The 17,820-nt window shown below is 41.9% G+C and overlaps 1 protein-coding gene across 2 annotated transcripts; it reads left to right on the top strand.

The window, feature by feature from the left end:
* The first annotated feature begins 178 nt into the window (after positions 1 to 178).
* LOC125415749 (uncharacterized) lies at positions 179 to 16,443 on the top strand. 2 transcript variants are annotated; one of them, XR_007236679.3, is made up of 4 exons: positions 179 to 308; positions 2,654 to 2,780; positions 7,194 to 10,203; positions 10,314 to 16,443. XR_007236679.3 is itself a non-coding variant. In XM_048458251.3 (3 exons), exons 1-3 carry the CDS (start codon positions 273 to 275, stop codon positions 8,942 to 8,944), a joined length of 1,914 nt encoding a protein of 637 aa, XP_048314208.3. In that variant the 5' UTR covers positions 179 to 272; the 3' UTR covers positions 8,945 to 16,443. The 2 variants fall into 2 exon arrangements, 1 of the variants encoding a protein (XP_048314208.3); XM_048458251.3 differs by having other exon boundaries at positions 7,194 to 16,443.
* Positions 16,444 to 17,820: the final 1,377 nt, after the last annotated feature.

Here is a 17,820-nt window from a genome sequence, read left to right on the forward strand (position 1 = left end):
TAGCAGCTGCAACTGAGAAACTGCCATTCCGGTCTCATTCAGTCACGGGCACATGCTACTTGTTGTCATCCACAGCCAGAGGAATCGGATCAGAGGTGTTGTTAGACAACCGTCCAATCAGGAACCGAGTCAGAGTGGTGGGCAGGCTTTCAAAAATCTCGCGGGCTTTCTTTGGAACCCGACATCTTGGACTCCTCTGGGATCTTCTGGTTCTCTGTTGCAGAGACACTGAGGTTTTGGATGCCTTTTTCTCCCTGTTCCCAGAGGCAGGCATGGCGGGTCCGGGATACCTCGGAAGTCAGAAGATGGTGAGTATCCGCCTGGCGTCCTGACAGGACACGGGTCCGCAAGTCCGCCCTGGAGTTCGCTGATCCGGGTCTCCTCGGTTGCGGGTTGGGGCTGTGCAGACAGTCTCATCATGCCCCGTTCCAGGGTGGTGCTGGACTGACAGTGGGGTCTCTGGCAAAGCTGTTAGTTGTCCACTCTGCGTAGTGATCTCAGGTCCTGCTGAGCGAGTTGATCACCGTGATCTCAGGAGCGGATCCCTATAGGCTTTCGTGGATTCCGTCAGCGGTTGTGCGGCAGGACAGATTCTGGAGCCAGAGTTGCCGCAGCTCCCTGCCACTTTATTCTGCATAGCTGAACATACATTAAAGCTTCATTCTTCAGGTTAATGAGCTGCCTCTGCGATATTCCATTATAAAGTTAATTGCTTTTCTCTTTATCTTGTTATTTTTGTGTGTATAAACATGTACGTGCATGCGAAGTGTCCGTGGAGTCCCAGATGAGGGCATGGATCCCCTGGAACAAGAGTGACAGCCAGTTATGAGCCTCCTGGCATGGGTGCTGGGAACCAAACTCTGGTCCTCTGCAAGAGCAGCAAGTGATCGAAACCATTGAGCCATCTCTCTCTAGCTTGGGAATTTCTTAGATATCCTGCATAAGCCATCATAGTTGACACACACTTCTAAAGTTCTCTGTGTGTGTTTGCTTTGGGGAATGAAATCTCTCACATTTACCGAGAGGTACTGGCTTTACTGATGGAGGTCCTGAAGCAGATCTTAGCTTGCAGGTTTTCATTGTAGTAATCTTCATGTCATGGATATACATTCTTTTCCTTGGATTTTGAGAAAAAAAATCGTATATTTCCAAGTGCTTTAAAAATCTAAAATATAGAGCAAAACAAATAGTAAATGAGGAATAGGAAAAAGTTGAAGAAGTTGTAAGACTCAAATGTCAGGGGACTGGAGAGATGGCTCAGAAGTTAAGAGCACTGACTGCTTTTCCAAAGGTCCTGGGTTCAATTCCCAGCTAGTTCCAGGGAGGCTTCAAAGCTACAGGGAAACCCTGTGTCGAAAAACCAAAAAAAAAAAAACCAAAAACAAAAAAGACTCAAATGTCACTCTTATTTTCTGTGGTTAAGTGTGTGCATCTTAAGAGTCTGAAAAGAAAGCAAAGCGTAATCCCAAGATCAGTAAAGTGACAGCTGGTTTCTTACTTTTATCAAAGTGAAAATGTCTAGTCTTTCTCCACCCCCACCCCCCAGTGCCCAGAAAGGATCTCAGGGTGTAGTCTTGGCTAGCCTGGAACTCACAAAGATCCACCTGCTTCTGCCTCCTAAGTGTTGAGATTAAAGGCATGCGCACCACCATGCCTGACTAGTGTATGTGTAGTTATTTCTGATTGGATCCATAAATAAAAATTTCATTAATCTTATTTTGCTTAATATAATTTTTTTGTCCTTCCTTCCTTCCTTCCTTCCTTCCTTCCTTCCTTCCTTCCTTCCTTCCTTCTTCCTTCCTTCCTTCCTTCTTTCTTTTTTGGTTTTTCCACACAGGGTTTCTCTGTAGCTTTGGAGCCTGTCCTGGAACTAGCTCTTGTAGACCAGACTGGCCTTGAACTCACAGAGATCCACCTGCCTCTGCCTCCCTAGTTCCCAAGTACTGGGATTAAAGGCGTGTACCACCACCACCACCCGGCTGCTGTTTTTAATAAAATGTGAATACCTTAAGAAACTTTTCCAGTGTAAATTCTCAAATCAATTCTTAATGTCCTACCCAGTGTCTGTTGTTGAGGAGTACCTGTCAGACCATTATCATTTGGTCTCTTCAACCTAAAACTATCGAGTCAGAATCTGCACTTTAATATCCTAATTTATGCTTGTGTATATTAAAATTTGGAAGTACGCTTGTAACTCATTATGAATTTCTCATTTGAGAGATATAGTTTATTTTTTAGAATGTAAATATAGCATTTAAGAATATATTCCATTCTTGATGCCTGTCTTTAGAATGTCATTATTTCACCAGATGTTGTAGTGCACCCTTTAATCCCAGCACCTGGGAGACAGAAGCAAGTGGATCTCTGAGTTTTAAGCCAGCCTGGTCCATGCAGTGAGTTCTAGACAAGCTGGGGCTCTACAGTGAGACCCTGTCTCCAAAAATGTTTGTTATTTCATAAGTCTGTTACCTGCACTGGTTTTGTGGATATTTTATCATCCTCTTTTTACAGTAGCAAGTGTAATTGCATCAGACATTATTTTAGTGAATAATTAAGACTACTGTCAGAGTTGGTTCTAATTCTTTTCATCTTTGGCCAAATTAGGAACTCTGTCAATGTCAATAATAGTTTATATTTTTTCTGTTCCTTTTAGGACCTGATGACATTTGGTGATGTGGCCATTAATTTCTCTCCAGAGGAGTGGGAATGTCTGGACCGTACACAGCGGGCCTTATACAGGGATGTGATGGTGGAGAACTACAGAAACCTGCTGTTTGTAGGTGAGGACAGCTTCCCTCAGGAATGTCCTGCCGACACCCATTTCCATTCTCTGGGGAGTATCTCCTGCCTTCCTTTACACCTCGAGTGTATTCCAGATTCCTGCTTTTCGGGGAAAAAAGTGAGGTATTCGTTGGTATAGATAAGAAAATTTTCGTGATATGTTTGTAGCCTGCTCCATTTCTTGAGGTGATAGTCAGTCTTCATTTGTGGTAGTGATCAGGAACTCACTGGTGTAAAATACTGTTGCTTGAATCAAAAAACAGTTTCTTTCCTTTATTATTATGTTATTGTCCATCAAGGCCATTTTGTGAGTAACAGTTGGTGTATCTGGGATACCTTTGATTGGCTGTCATTTTTGAAGGCCCCCTTGTTTCCTGACTTCCATGCTGTCTGTACACATGAGGAACTGAAACTGTTATAATTGTGTTGCTTTTCTTTCCAGCTCAGTGTTTGCTGCCTATTTTTAGAGTATATGACATGATTTGCAGATATACATATATGATATTTTTTTAACTTTAATTGTAGCTTAATTTAATTTTACTTTAAATAGCATCTCCTGAAGCCTAGATTGTCTTGTAACTTGTGACAACCATTTTGCCTCCCATGCCCCAGTGCCAGAATCGTAGGAGTGAGCTGCCGTGCCCAGCTTCCTTTCCCTTACACAAGATGCTTCTCTTGTTTCAGTAGAGCTTTAGTCTTGAAGTATATAAGAATTTTAATATGTAGTTTGTACAGTGTAATTATAGCCACATCTGCTTTCTTGCAATTACTTACAGGCAATTTCTTTTTTGTCCCTTTGCCTTCAGCCTGCTTGTGTCCTTAGTCTAAAAGGAGTTTACTGTAGACAGCGTATGGTTAGACTTCATTGCTTTATTCTCTGTGTATGGGTGCTTTATCTGCATGTATGTCTGTGTGCCACTTGTGTGTTTGGTGCCTATGGATGCCAAAAGAAGGCTTTAGGTCCCCTGTCCAGAGATTGTGAGATCCCCTGCCATGTGGATGCTGGTCCTCTGGAAGAGCAACCAGTGCTCCTAACTGCTGTGCCATCTCTCCAGCTCCATGATTAGATTTTTTGTTAAAGGTTTAATCTTTTTAGTGAATTTATGTATTTTGGTTGGGGATTAAACATAAAATTATTTATATTTAACAAACTTACTGAAAAAGAAATGACTATTTCTTTTTATTTCTTATAATTTCCCCTCTACTACTTTCCTTATTTTATTTTTTGTCACTGAATTTTTTTATTTTGATGCCTTTCCTGTTTCGTTTATCATATAAGTATTTTCCAATAATTATGGAGAATATAAAAACACTTTAGATGTATAATATATTTTAAATTGTAATAAATTGACTTTAATTCTATATAAAATCTTTTGCTTTTACTAGTATAACAGCTAATTTATATTATATAGCCACTTATTAGTTTTATGATGATTATATATTTGTCTTTCAGATTTTGTAAAGGAATTAAAAATGTTTGTATCATCATGACAGCACTATAGGATTCTATACTTATATATATATATGTATTTGTTCTCATGTGACTTGTGTAGCCTTCCAGCATTATTTTGTTCTTCAGTGGTAAGGAAGGACTCCCTTGAACATTCAGGTCTAGGGCATTTTCCCTTCACTTTGTTGGGCAGTTTGCTGGATATAGTATTCTTGGGTGGTTGTTTTTGTTCTTAGCCCTTATATCCTCAGCTCTCCTTGATCACAGTTTCTGGTGGAAGATCACAGAGCGTCATACAAGAACATCCTTGTGAATGACCTATCACTTACCATGCTGCTCTCAGGATTTTTTGTGACTTTTGAAACTGACTATATTGAATCTTTCCCTGTTAATCCTAGTTGGAGATATTGAGGTTCTTGAATTTTGGTGAAATTCTATTCCTCATACTTCTTATGAATTTCTTAGCCATTATTATTTATAAATTTTTTTTACGACACTTAGGTGATGTGTGTGTATGAATGTATGTTTGTGTATGTGAATATGTATGTATGTGTGTCTATATGTATGTGTAGGTGCTTATGTGTGTGCCACTGTGTGGATGTGGTCCGAGGACAACTTTGGAGCTGGTTCTCTCCTTCGAACCTATTGGTTCCTTTGGAGAGCAGCAAGTGTCTCTAACCATCATCTCACTGGTTCAGCCATTACTTTTTTTTTTTTTTCCCTGAGACAGGGTTTCTCTGGCTTTGGAGCCTGTCCTGGAACTAGCTCTTGTAGATCAGGCTGGCCTTGAACTCACAGAGATCTGCCTGCTTCTGCCTGGGATTATTAAAGGCGTGCGCCACCACCGCCCAGCTCAGCCATTACTTTTTATTCTTTAGGTACATAATTTCTACATCAATTTATAATTGCTCTTCTTTGTTCACGTCCTTACTTCCCTTCTTTTGTTGTTTTCTTTGTCCTTATTTAGGTCATTTAACATCTTTTAAATGGTATATTTCTTTAGCTAACTCCTAAATCTGAGATTTTTTTTAAAGATCAATTTCTAGAATTTTATTTGACTCAATTAAGACAGATCTCCCTGTCTCTTTGTATGCCATTAATGTTCACTGAGATTTGTCCATTTTTAAACCAGTGGGTACTAGATTAGTGAAGATGTTGTAGAAAATAGTAGAGAAGCTACCAGAGAGAGAGAGAGAGAGAGAGAGAGAGAGAGAGAGAGAGAGAGAGAGAGAACTAGAATGACTCCATGACCCATTCTGTGACTAGGTAAGGGACACTGAATTGTTGTGTATAATCGGTCGCTTTACGGACGTGCTCGGTACAGCATAAATACTCAGTCTAAGTGGCTTGCCGTGGACAAACGAAGAAAGACATGTCAGAGTACTGTAGAAAAGAAATCTAAAGCACCACAGTCACACGTGGGGTTTACATTAAGTGAAATAAACCAGAGAGAGAATCAGTTCCTGCCTGATCTACCCACGTAGAGTCTGGGTATGTTCCCCTCAGCGTTTTGCCCATTGGGAGGTTTAGATTATGTTAGATTAAGGCTGCAGAACATGGTGTAATAGGTTTCAGACAGTCAGGAGTGCTGTGCAACTTGGTATTTTGTTTTCTTGCTAACTGTTAATATGAATGGATAGAAAGTTTTCTAATCACAAAATGATAGTGGTGGGAATTAATTTGTGTTAGGTTCACCATGTGTATCTATGATAAAATATCACAGTGTATATGATAAATACATAAGATTTTAAACTGTTAATTAGACTAATAAATAGTATATTTTAAGAAATTAAAAAAGGCTGTCATCTGTCTGAATTTATCCATTATCTCCATCCATGTATTATATATGGTCTGGAGAATGAGCAACAACAGTCATATATATGTATATTGTGTATGTATATGTTTTTATACCTGTGTGCATGCATGTGTGTGTGCATACACACACATGTGCACATGCACACACAGCCTTATCTATATAGTGATTTCTAGGACAACCAGTGATATACAGACTTTGTCTTAAAAAGGGGAAAAAAGCCCAATGTTTTTACTTGTGGGCTGTTTTGCAGCTCCTCCTCCCTATGATAGAGTTGGCATGGTGTAGCCCATTCCCAGACTTTGGAGGACACTTGGCGACAACCAGCATGCTTGGGTCTGAAATGGGGCAGGGCCGGACCATGTTTCTAGAACTTAATTCTCAGTGTGCAATGCACACTCTACCAGGTAATATGACCGTCAGTTTTGCCCCACATTGTTGAAGCCTCTCAAATATACTTTCACTCCTTCTTCTCTGTATATGTGTTTGTATTTTTTTGTTTGAAAACGTTGACCCATATTTCTTGCTCTGCCCCTGTTGACTGTATGTGCTGCTATCATTTCTTTGACATTATACCTTTGGTCTCTGTTACAAACGGTCATATCAAATATAATCTATTGGTAGGACTCTTGTATCATGGTAGATAGAAACCAGTTTTCAGATAATCCCTAGGGAAACCAGGACTTTGCACATGTCCATGTGTTTTACCCTGTGCTCTCCTTAGGAAAGAGGAAGGGAGGTGGAGATTTGTTTCCCTACCTTCCCAGTGTTGTGTGGGGATTGGAACGCTGTGGTTACCAAAGTACACAATCACGGCTGCATGGCCTCCCTAAGTGCTGTGTTCATTGGGGGTGTTCTGGAAGCCTGTCGGCGGGTTTGGTTAGGCTGTGGCTAGTGAGCATCGCGGGTTTGCAGTGGCTAGTGAGCACCGCGGGTTTGCAGTGGCTAGTGAGCAGCACGGGATGCTGTGGTTAGTGAGCACCGCGGAATGCTGTGGCTAGTGAACACCGCGGATTTGCTATGGCTAGTGAACACCGCGGGTTTGCTGTCTGCTACTTTGCTGTTGTCACCTATTTGCTGCAATTTCCTATTTTGTATGTACCAAGTATTTTCTCCTGAGTTGGGCCATTTGTTTTTATTTTTTTTCAGCGGTCTGTTCTCATCATACCCAGGACTTTTCATCAAAGGAGAACACGAAGCGTTCAGTCCAAGAGGAAATAAGCAGAGGACATGGGAAGTGCAGCACTGGCAGTTTGCATTTAAGGGAAAAATGGGAAGGTGTGTGCGAGAATGAAGGTGAGAAAGCGTGTGACCGTGGGCAGCGTGTGGTCACCAGCAGTAGTACAAACGTCTCTGCCGGTGATGACCAAGAACAGAAGACACCTCAGGAGAAACCTCAGGTCGTGGCAGTTACTCACCAAGAGCCCCACCTTCCCATAAGCAAGTATTCTCAGCAACACTCGAAATGTACCTTTCCTCTGAAAGGAAGCTGGGCGCATCTGAAGGGGGGCCTAGGTCATCACAGGACTAGTTTACAGTGTAGCATTGGGTTACACTTTCATTCAAGCATTTCTGTACATAGAGTAGAACATATTTCTGAATGTGACCAGTTTGAGAGTTCTTTTACAAAAAATCCGTTACTTTGCTTTCAACAAACAACTCCTTGTGCCAAAATATATAATTTTAATGAATGTGGGAAGGATTTTTCTTATCCATCATTGTTAAATCAAAATATAGACAGAAGTGATTGGGAAATGGAGAGCAGGTTTAATGAGACCACACAGACTGTTAGCTTGAGCCGCATCACAGATAATTACCAGGTATTTTCTGTCAGAGAGAAAACTTATGAGTGCGTTGAAACCCATAAAAACTTTAATTATGGTTCAAGTCATAGTAAATGTATTCCTTTTCCAGAGAATCTTTACAAAGGTAACAAATGCAGGAAAGTTGTTCATCAGGGCTCAGAGGATCTTCAGAGCTCCCATCTTCAAGACGGGGCTCATAAATCCAAAGAATGTGCCCTGACTTCTAGTCAAAACTCAAAACTTACAGGACACCAGAAAATTCATAATACAGAGAAACCCTACAAATGTAAAGAATGTGGTAAGGCCTTTAGCAGTTGTTCATATCTTAGTGTACACCAGAGAATTCATACTGGAGAGAAACCCTTTGAATGTAAAGAATGTGGCAAAACCTTTAACACAAGGTCAAACCTCAGACAGCATCAGAGAATTCATACTGGAGAGAAACCTTACAAATGTCAAGATTGTGGCCAAGCTTTTAATCAACGCTCACATCTTATTCAACACCAGAGAGTTTATGTTGGAGAATGTGGCAAATCCTTTATCAAGTGTCCCCCTCTTAGACAGCGTCATGCCATTCATGCTGGAGCAAAGCCCTACAAGTGTAAGGAGTGTGGCAAAACCTTTGTTCATATTTCAAATCTTACTCAGCACCAAAACGTTCACACTGGAGACAAGCCCTACAAGTGTAAAGAGTGTGGCAAAGCCTTTACCAGTGATTTAAGCCTGAAACGACATCGTATAGTTCATACTGGAGAGAAGCCCTACGAGTGTAAAGAGTGTGGCAAAACTTTCACCCAAAGTTCGAATCTCAGAAGACATCATAGAGTTCATAGTGGAGAGAAACCCTACCAATGCAAGGAGTGTGGCAAAGCCTTTACTGCTAACTCAAGTCTTAGAGAGCATCACAGAGTTCACACTGGAGAGAAGCCCTACAAATGTGCACAGTGCAGCAAAGCCTTCAGTCGTTGCTCACACCTCACTGTACACCAGAGAATTCATACCGGAGAGAAACCCTACACATGCCAAGCCTGCGGCAAAGCCTTTTCCAGATGTTCAATCCTTAGGCATCATAACAGAATTCACACCGGAGAGTAGTACTCCTAATGGAAAGATTATGGTAAACTGTGTGCGTGTGTGCACATGCATTTGTGTGTGTATGTGTACACAAATGTGTGCACATGCATGCTTGCACGTGTGGAATTCAGAGGTCAATACCGGATGTTGCACTCTATTGCCCTCTACTATTTTATTTTTTAAAATTGCACTAAGTGTTTTGTTTGTTCATGCATGCGTGTGTGCATGTGATACGGTTCATGTGTGGAGTTTACAGGTTAATTTGTGGGTTGGTAATCTCCTTTCATCTTGTGGGTTCTGGGGAGCTAACTCCACAGATCAGGCCTGGTGGTAGATGCCTCACCTGCTAAGCTGTCTTGCTGACCTCACCCTAGTTTTTGATACAAGGTTTAAAGGTTTTTTTATTTGTTTTGTTTTTTGCAACAGTGTGTGGGAGGGGGCAGCACAGATATGCAGGGCATTGGGGACCTTGGGCCTTCCAGAGATCAGGATAGCGCTTTGGGGACTTTTTACTTGTTAGTGGAAGAATTCTCGGGAGATCCCTCCCCTCCCCCCGCTGGTTTCTTTCCCTCTTGCACTTCATTCCTTCCTGGGCCAGAGCACGTACAGAGCACGCACGTCCAGAGTCTTTGAGTCCATCCTGTATTTTCAAGCGACTTCTTGGTGATCTTACAGGAAAAGAAGAATTGGACATCATGAATTTTAGGCAACTTTTTGAAGGAATTGTATAATTCAGACTTTCCCCTGGGTTGGGCATGGTGGCTCACACCTTTAACCCTGGCACTTGAGAGGCAGAGGTAGGTGAATCTCAGTGAGTTTGAGGCCAGTGTAATCTACCTCGTTCCAGGACAGCCAGGGCTATGTAGAGAGACCTTGCTCAACAACAGCAACAGCAAAAAACTCTGGGGCCATTTTTTATTACCCCCACCCCCCAAATGCTATTCAGGCTCTGCATGTGTAGAAAAAAAAATTTTCTACTAAGCCTTTGGAGGTGTAAGCTGCAAGCCAGTAGGGACTCCTAAGGAATCTTGGTAGCATCTTGTTCAGTGACACCAGGGCTGGAGACCAATGGAGGCCATCTAGTCTTGAGTCTACTCGGTGAAGAGGATGTTGGCATGACCCAACAGTGCACCCCCATGTTCTTTCCCGGTGTGGAACTGGTTCTGCTTCCCCACACCTTCTGCCCCCCATCAGCTTCTTTTCTACCTCCGATACCTCTGACTTCTCCATCCCAGGATGCATAGCAACTTCCAGCCTTGCCTGTGAATGGAGAGATCCAGGTGAGACGCGCCCTCAGTCCAGAGGTGGCACTCCCCCTGGGAAGCAGTATAGTGATTCCAGGTTGTTGTTTGGAGAGATGTAAACTAAAGTCACTTCTCATCTCACGCAGAGGGACTAGGACCCCAGTACATCTCCAGCAGTGGCCTGCACAAATGATCAGCCAGCAAGAAGGTGCTGGTCAGTTGTCTAGACGTGCATTCTGGAAGCTTCTGGCCAGCCATTGGAGATAGAGGAAGAGCATAGTATCCGAGGTGGAAGAGAGAGAGGAGAGAGTTCTCTAGCTCTTGATCTCCCTGTTCATCTGTTCACCTTTTTGAAGTTGCAGAGTGGAGAAGAAGAAGGTGGGTAATGGAAAGGCTTAAAGAGAAACCAAAGTGTGTGGTTCGTTTATAACTGATAACAGCTGCCCAAATGTCTTTAAAGGGTGTTGCCCATTTACCAGTGACTATAGAGACAGCCACTCATCTTTCCCAGGAGATTTTGTTGTGAAACAGTATCGCAGAGACCCTTTTTGCCTACTAGCAAGTCTGTATAAGCCATGCAACGTCATTACCTTATGGAAGGTGATCTCAAGATCAGCTCCTAATTTACCCTTTTCTTTCTTTCCCAGCCATTTTGAATGTAGGCCAGTAGGGGGAGCTAGCTAACCTCGCTGGTAGGGATGGTGAATGGCATCTAGGTTATCCAATAGCTGGATTTAAAGACCTCAGTCAGTCTTAGGGGCTTTGCTAGCAGCTTTCATTTTGATTTAGAGATGAGGTAAGCACAAAGAAAAAAGACAAATAACAGGATAAAGGTGGACAATTCTATCCCTGTGGTAAAAGTCACTGGAGTCACAGTCATTGATGAACTCCAAGATCTGACCCCACATTTGGAGTGTAAAAGCATGTGACTCAATATTTTTTCTTTTAAGTTTTGACTTTTTTATAAATGTAAATTTGTATAATTTATCTTTTAAATTTTATTTTATTTAGTTAACATTTTTTCATTATTTTTTCATACTGACCTCAGTCTCCCCTCCCTCCTTTTCTCCCATTTCCTCCCCCTGAGTCCTATCTACCCCTCTCCCTGTCCACTCTCCTCCATCTCCATTTAGAAAGGGGTGGACCTTCCATGGACTTGAACAAAGCATGGCCTATCATGTTGAGGTAGGACCAGCCTCCTCCCCCTGCATAAAGGCTGGGCAAGGTAATCCAGTATGGGGAACAGGTTTCAGAAAGTCAGCTAAGTGCCAGGGACAGGTCCTGATTTCACTGCTAGGAGCCTTACGAACAGGCCACAGTATACAACTGTCACACACATGCACAGGGCCAAGGTTAGTCCCATAAATTATAATGTCTTTTTAGGTCAGTGATTGGTTCATTGCCCACATTACTTAAGGGTTAGCTACCGATACTGAACTATCATGAAAGTAAGGTCCATCTAGCAGTGCTAAGGAGGCCAGAGCATAGGAAGTAGTAGCTTAGGGAACAAGAGTCACTGGGTTGATAAACCTTTGTTTGCAAAGGGCCATATACCACAGTAAATTTTTTTAGGAGTAACTTATTCACCCTGAAAGCCAATAGTTTGTGTTTGTTTATACTTTACATGTCAAAGGTAAACCATCTACTGTTTTTATTTTATGGTCAGTTCATGAACTAAGCGTAAACAAGCAAACCTAGTTTTCCAAGCTGGTAAAACGATAAGGTGAGTGCTTTGCAAAGATCCCATAAAGACATGTGAGTGAAGTAAAACCAGATGAAAATGTGCTGCCCTTTATTCTAAAACCCTGACAGGACTGGCTTAGTGGGGTCACCATGGCTGGAATTATTGGTAAGCAGTGGGTGCACTTCTAGCTGCACGCATGTGGCCAATTACCACATGCCCCGGGTGTAACTGGAGCCACCCAACTGCTGCCACTTGAATCTCATATACATGCACGAGGACTTAGCACCTTGCTCCAGAGGCACCTGCAGTGGTAGGGGTAGGGCCAGAGGGTCAGGTGATTGTGGTTAGAGTTAGGATTAGGTTTATGGTTAGGGGTTAGGGTTGGCCTTACAAGGTTAAGGTTACAGGGTTAGGCTTGCAAGGCTAGGGCTAGGGTTACAGCGTTAGGGTTAGGATTACAGTGTTATGGTTAGCAGACTCTGAATTAAATTTAGCTTCATTGAATTCAGGATTGGACTCTCTGGAAAATTTGAGATTAAAAAATCTTAAATTAATAAACAACAAAAAAGAAAAAAAAAGATTTGGGATTAGGGTGAGACTTAGGGTTAAATGTAGAGTTAGGTTTGATGGTTAGGACTAGGTTTATGTAATACGGCACTAGGTTTAGTGGTATAGTTAAAGGATCAGAGTCAGATTAGGATGATTGTTGAGGTTAGGGTTAGGGCTGGGTTGGGGTTAGGGTTGAGGTTAGGTTTATTGTTTGACTGAGGTTAGTGTTAGGGTTAATTATAGTGTTTAGGGTTGAGTTTGGGGTTAGGGTTAGGTTTAGGATTAGACGAAGTATTAGGGATAAAGTTAGAGTTAAGGAATAGATTTTGGATTAGGGTTAGCGGCTTATTGTTATGTATGGGTTAGGAATTAGGTTTAGTTTTTTTTTGTAACTCTACCCAAATCACTGTCTAACACTCATTCTAATCCCTAATAAATACTTTAACCGTAACAATAATTCTGACCCTTTAACTACCCTCGTTTTAATACTAAATCAAATTTCTAAATCTAAGATTACCTAAGACTTATAACACTAATCAAACCCTGATCCTAAATCACAATGACCCTTCAACTTCAAATCCTAACTCCTAACCCCAAACAAACCTAAAATGCATCCAACCCTAACCCAAACAGTAGACTCCTAATCCTAACTTTATCTAGATCTCTATAATTATGACAATTCTTCAGGAGTTATATGACTTCTTTTCAGTCCATATTGGGCTTTTGAAAATATATTTATCTGGGAAAAATACCTTTTCTGACTCCTTTCTGTAGTTCTGTTATAGCCCCTGGCAGTCTATACTGTATATTAACCACCCTACCCTCAGTAGGTGACTTATAGGTTTCCATCTGAGAACCCTTACAGTCTGTATCTTTAGGCTAAACTCTCCAGTAGTGGTATGTCAGATGTGCCACAGCAATACAATTACCCCAAGAATATTCTCTTGCCGTAGAGAAGTGGGGTGGTTGACCACTTTTAAATAAGGCTGGTCTTTTTTTTACCTGTACTGTTTTATTTCCATACCTGTTCGCTGTTGGTTGTCCTGTTTGCTTTGGGGGTTGCTCTGTATTTAGGTACACTTGGCTCCTGTGTTCACCAAATCCAGGCATTTTGCACAGAGACAGCATAACAATGAACCTGTTATTTGGCATGAGGGTTCTGGTTGCAGGACATATCTCTAACTCACAGGTTATCTTGACCTTCCTGTCAGAGGAGCAGTTTGCTTGGTCCTACCCAAGACCATCTCTTCTCTTTATAGCAGGGGGTACACTGGGAATCATTTGAATCTCCCTGTCACTCATTTGGTGAGCTGCTGGTCAGTTTTTCTTTTTCTTTTTTCTTAAAGGTTTATTTATTTATTATTATGTATATAATGTTCTGTCTGCATGTGTGCCTGCAGGCCAGAAGAGGGCACCAGATCTCTTTATAGATGGTTGTGAGCCACCAAGCGGTTGCTGAAAATTGAACTCAGGACCTTTGGAAGGTCAGCCAGTGCTCTTAACCACTGAGCCATCTTTCCAGCCCCAGTTTTTCTATCTTTGAAGACTCACAAATATAGCATTTGACTCTGTTTTCTCCCCCAAAATATCTAGTTAAACACAAACTTTATCACATTTCTTTTTGAGTGACTCAAATAGGCCCTATCATCTGTTTTATCATGTATTACCTTGTATTAGTCAGGGTTCTCTAAGGCAGCGGGACTGATATAAAGAATATATATTAGAGTGGCTTGCAGGCTATGGTCTGGCTAGTCCTACAATGACTATCTCCTTAGACATGCCAAGAATAGCGGAGTTGTTCAGTCCACAAGACTGGATTCCTCAGCAATTTGAATCTGTTGCTAGAATCCCAGCAAATTCCTAGATAAAGTGGTTTCCATATCCGCAGCACTGTGTCTAACATTGCTCTGTTGACTGGAAAACTGATATGGTGTCTTTCTGTGCTGCGGAGACCTTGCTATGTTGTTATGCTGCCTGCATTCTGTAAAAGGGTTTCATTATACACATGACATAATGATAATCTCTGAGTGTTTCACAGGTTTAGAAAAGCATCTAAAATCATAGAGGCTTAAATGAGTGAGAATGATGGGAGATGTCTTCACACAGAAGTGAGGCGTGGAAAAGAAATGCGCTGCCTCAAAGTGTTAAAGAAGACAATTCATTTGAGTGCTAGAGGTGGCTCAGTGGTTAAAAACATGCAGCACTCTTTCACAGGACCCAAGTTCAATTGCAATGCCTATGATGTGCCACTCCCGTGGTGGCTTACAAGGGATGGCACTGTCCCCTGGCTTCTGTGTGAACCTGTACTCACGTGCACGTCCTCAGCTGTCTTAGTGACTGTTCGTTGCTATGACAAAACACCACAAACGAAAGGACGTGCTTAGCTTGGCCTCCAGTTTCAGAGGGTGAGAGTCCATGATGGTGAAGGAACAGCTGAGAGCTCACATCTTGGTCTGCAGCCATGAGGCAGAGAGGGAGGGAAGGGGAACTGGAAATCATTCAAGTCTTCTGAAACCTCAGAGCCCTCTCCCAGTGACACAGCCTCCAACAAGGCCACACCTCCTAACCCTTCCCAAATAGTTCCACCACCTGAGAACCAAGTGTTCAAATATATAAGCCTATGAGAGCCATTCTCATTCAAATCATCACACACACACACACACACACACACACAGAGAGTTAAAATAAGGGTTTAAAAAGTTTAAACTTAATTCTTAAAACTTGTAGAGAGTCACTTGGCAGTAATGCAGATATCTCCAAGGTGATATCTACTTGTGGGATCAGATGAAGTGCTGCTCTGGGTTGTGCCTTGCTCTTAAAAGCCTGGTGGTATTAATGCACACCTTTAATCCCAGCACTCAGAAGGCAGAGGCAGGAGCATTTCTGTGAGTTTGAGGTCAGCCTGGTTCTACAAATTGAGTTCCAGGACAGCCAGAGCTACACAGAGAAACCCTGCCTTGAAAAGCAAAGCAAAGCAAAATAAAACAAAACAAAAAGTTTGCACTTTGCCTATCATCTTTACTGTTTTGAATTATTCTGCTGAGTAAGAATATGTGACAAAGTACAGGACACATTTTTCATTAGAAATAAAAACCCAGAATGATTCCTGGTTGGTGTGCTTGTCAACTGGATGTGGTTTGGCCACAAACTCTTCTGCAGAAGTAAAACTTTTTGCCTTGAAGAAATACTGTGGATTGTGTGGTCATTTTCTTGGGATTCCAGAACCATTTCTTCTTTATTTCCCTCCCTCCTTCCCACCCTCCCTCCCTCCCTCTCTCCTTCCTTCCATTTCTTTTTTATTTTTTAAAATAATCTTATTTTACATGCCATTCCCAGTTCTCTCTCCCTTCTATCCTCCCGGTCCACCTACCTTTTCTCCACCCCACCCACATCCACTCCTCACTGAGGGTGAGAGGTCTCCCATGTGGAGAAAATAAAGTCTGTCACATCAAAGACCAAGGACCTCCTCACTGTATCTAGGCTGAGCTTGGTATCCCTTTATAGGGAATGGACTCTAAAGAACCACTTTATGCACTAGGAATAAATACTGGTTTCACTGCTAGTGGCCCCACAATCTGCCCAAGCCACACAACTGTAAATCATACTTAGAGGGTCTAGTTTGACTCAGACCCATTCTAATAAAAGATATGTTCAGGAAAAACACAGCTTCCTCTAACTTCAATCTCTAATCCTAGATATAAAAAGTAACTCTAACTCTACCTGGTCCCATCCAAACAACTTTCCTGTGTGCTCTCTGTGGGTTGAGGCTGTAGAGTCTGAACACTCACAGCTGATGATTGTGGAGGTTGCTGGGTCTGAAAGCTGCTCTACAAGTTGGCTTGTGACTGTCTGCATCCCAAGTGTAGGCCTCTGCTATAAGGAAATGAAGCTCTTGTCTGTGTTAGGGTTTCTATTGCTGTAATAAATACCATGACCAAAGGCAACTTGGAAAGAAAATGGTTTGTTTCATTAATCCTTCCAGATAACAGTCCAACAATGAGGAAAGTCAAGGTAGGAACTCAAGGAGGGAAGGATCTTGGAGACTGGAGAAATGCTGATTACTGCTTGCTTCTTATGGCACAAGGACTATCACCTTAGGGGTGATATCAACCACAATGAGCTGGGTTCTAGTAAACCAATCATCAATCTAAAGAATACCACAGGCCATTTTGATTGGGGCCATTTCCACAGTTGAGGTTTTCTTATTTAAAATGACTCTAGCTTGCATCAAGTTGACATAAAACCAGCACAACCCTCCCTGCCTTTCTTCCCAAAATTCTCTCTTAGTCTGGTCGCCCCACCTATACTTCCTGTCTGCCTACTGGCCAATCAGCATTTTATTAAACTAATATGAGTGACAAATCTTTACAGTGTACAAGAGCATTATTCCTTAGCACCAATCTGGTCTACAGAATGAGCTCCAGGCCAGCCAATGGCTATACAGAGAAACCCTGCCTCAAAAGCCATATGCATATACACACACACATGCATATGACCACTATATGTGTGTGTGTGTATCCACTACTCTTTGTTGGAAAGTTAGAAGTTAAAAAATGTTCAGATTTTGTTTGGAATTGTAGATGAACGCAGTAAAGTAGTCCCACACTAGCTTAGAATTGAGTGTAATACCAAGACAAGATTTCTCTGTAGCTTTGGTGTCTGTCCTGGACTAGTTCTTGTAGACCAGGCTGGCCTCAAACTCACAGAGATTCGCCTGCCTCTGCCTCCTGAGTGCTGAGATTAAAGGTGTGTGACACCACTGCCTGGCTAAAGAGTTCTTTATTTAGGGGTAGACTCACAGATCAATAGTCCTCTGCATGAGAGGGGAACAGGAACTGAATTCAGCAGCCAAGAGAGAGAGAGCGAGAGAGAGAGAGAGAGAGCAGGTGACTGCACATGCTTTATGTCTGCACTTATAGTATAAGAGATCATGCCCAAGTGGGCTGGTATCTTAAAGACTTTTGGCTGAAGGAGTTCCCACAGCACCTCTCCCTTTTGTCTAAATAAGAGCATTCCAAACCCAATACAAAACTATATACAATAAGAACAAATATTGAGTATAAAAATTGGAATGACAACCAGCATAAATAATATCAATCAAGAAACATGCTACATGTTTCAATAATTATCCTAATCTAAGCCTTGTATTAGAAATGGCTTGGCTAAATCATGAGAGGAAAGTAACTATGGCTATCTAGTCTTCAACCTCATTGAAGACCTGTTAAAGGAAATAATATTACTTGAGGAAACAGGAATTGCAATCAAGCAACTTCTAAAATGTACAATAAATGACAGAGACACCTTGGCAATTACCCAAAGTCTCAATTACAACATTGGAGCAACCAACTTTGGCTAAGGCCTAGAGTAACTGACAGACCATTTTTAGAGGCAGGAAAAATTTCAAAACTGTCTTACCTTGT

The sequence above is a fragment of the Myodes glareolus genome, chromosome 7 (genome assembly GCF_982192425.1).
Source record: "Myodes glareolus chromosome 7, mMyoGla1.1, whole genome shotgun sequence".
NCBI classification, from domain to species: Eukaryota; Metazoa; Chordata; class Mammalia; order Rodentia; family Cricetidae; genus Myodes; species Myodes glareolus.

Excerpts from the sequence above, each read along its gene's own strand:
- LOC125415749 (XM_048458251.3), top strand. The coding sequence starts at position 273 with ATGGCGGGTCCGGGATACCTCGGAAGTCAGAAGATG. Across the intron at positions 309-2,653 it reads ACCTCGGAAGTCAGAAGATG|GACCTGATGACATTTGGTGA; the intron begins GTGAGTATCCGC and ends TGTTCCTTTTAG. Across the intron at positions 2,781-7,193 it reads CAGAAACCTGCTGTTTGTAG|CGGTCTGTTCTCATCATACC; the intron begins GTGAGGACAGCT and ends ATTTTTTTTCAG.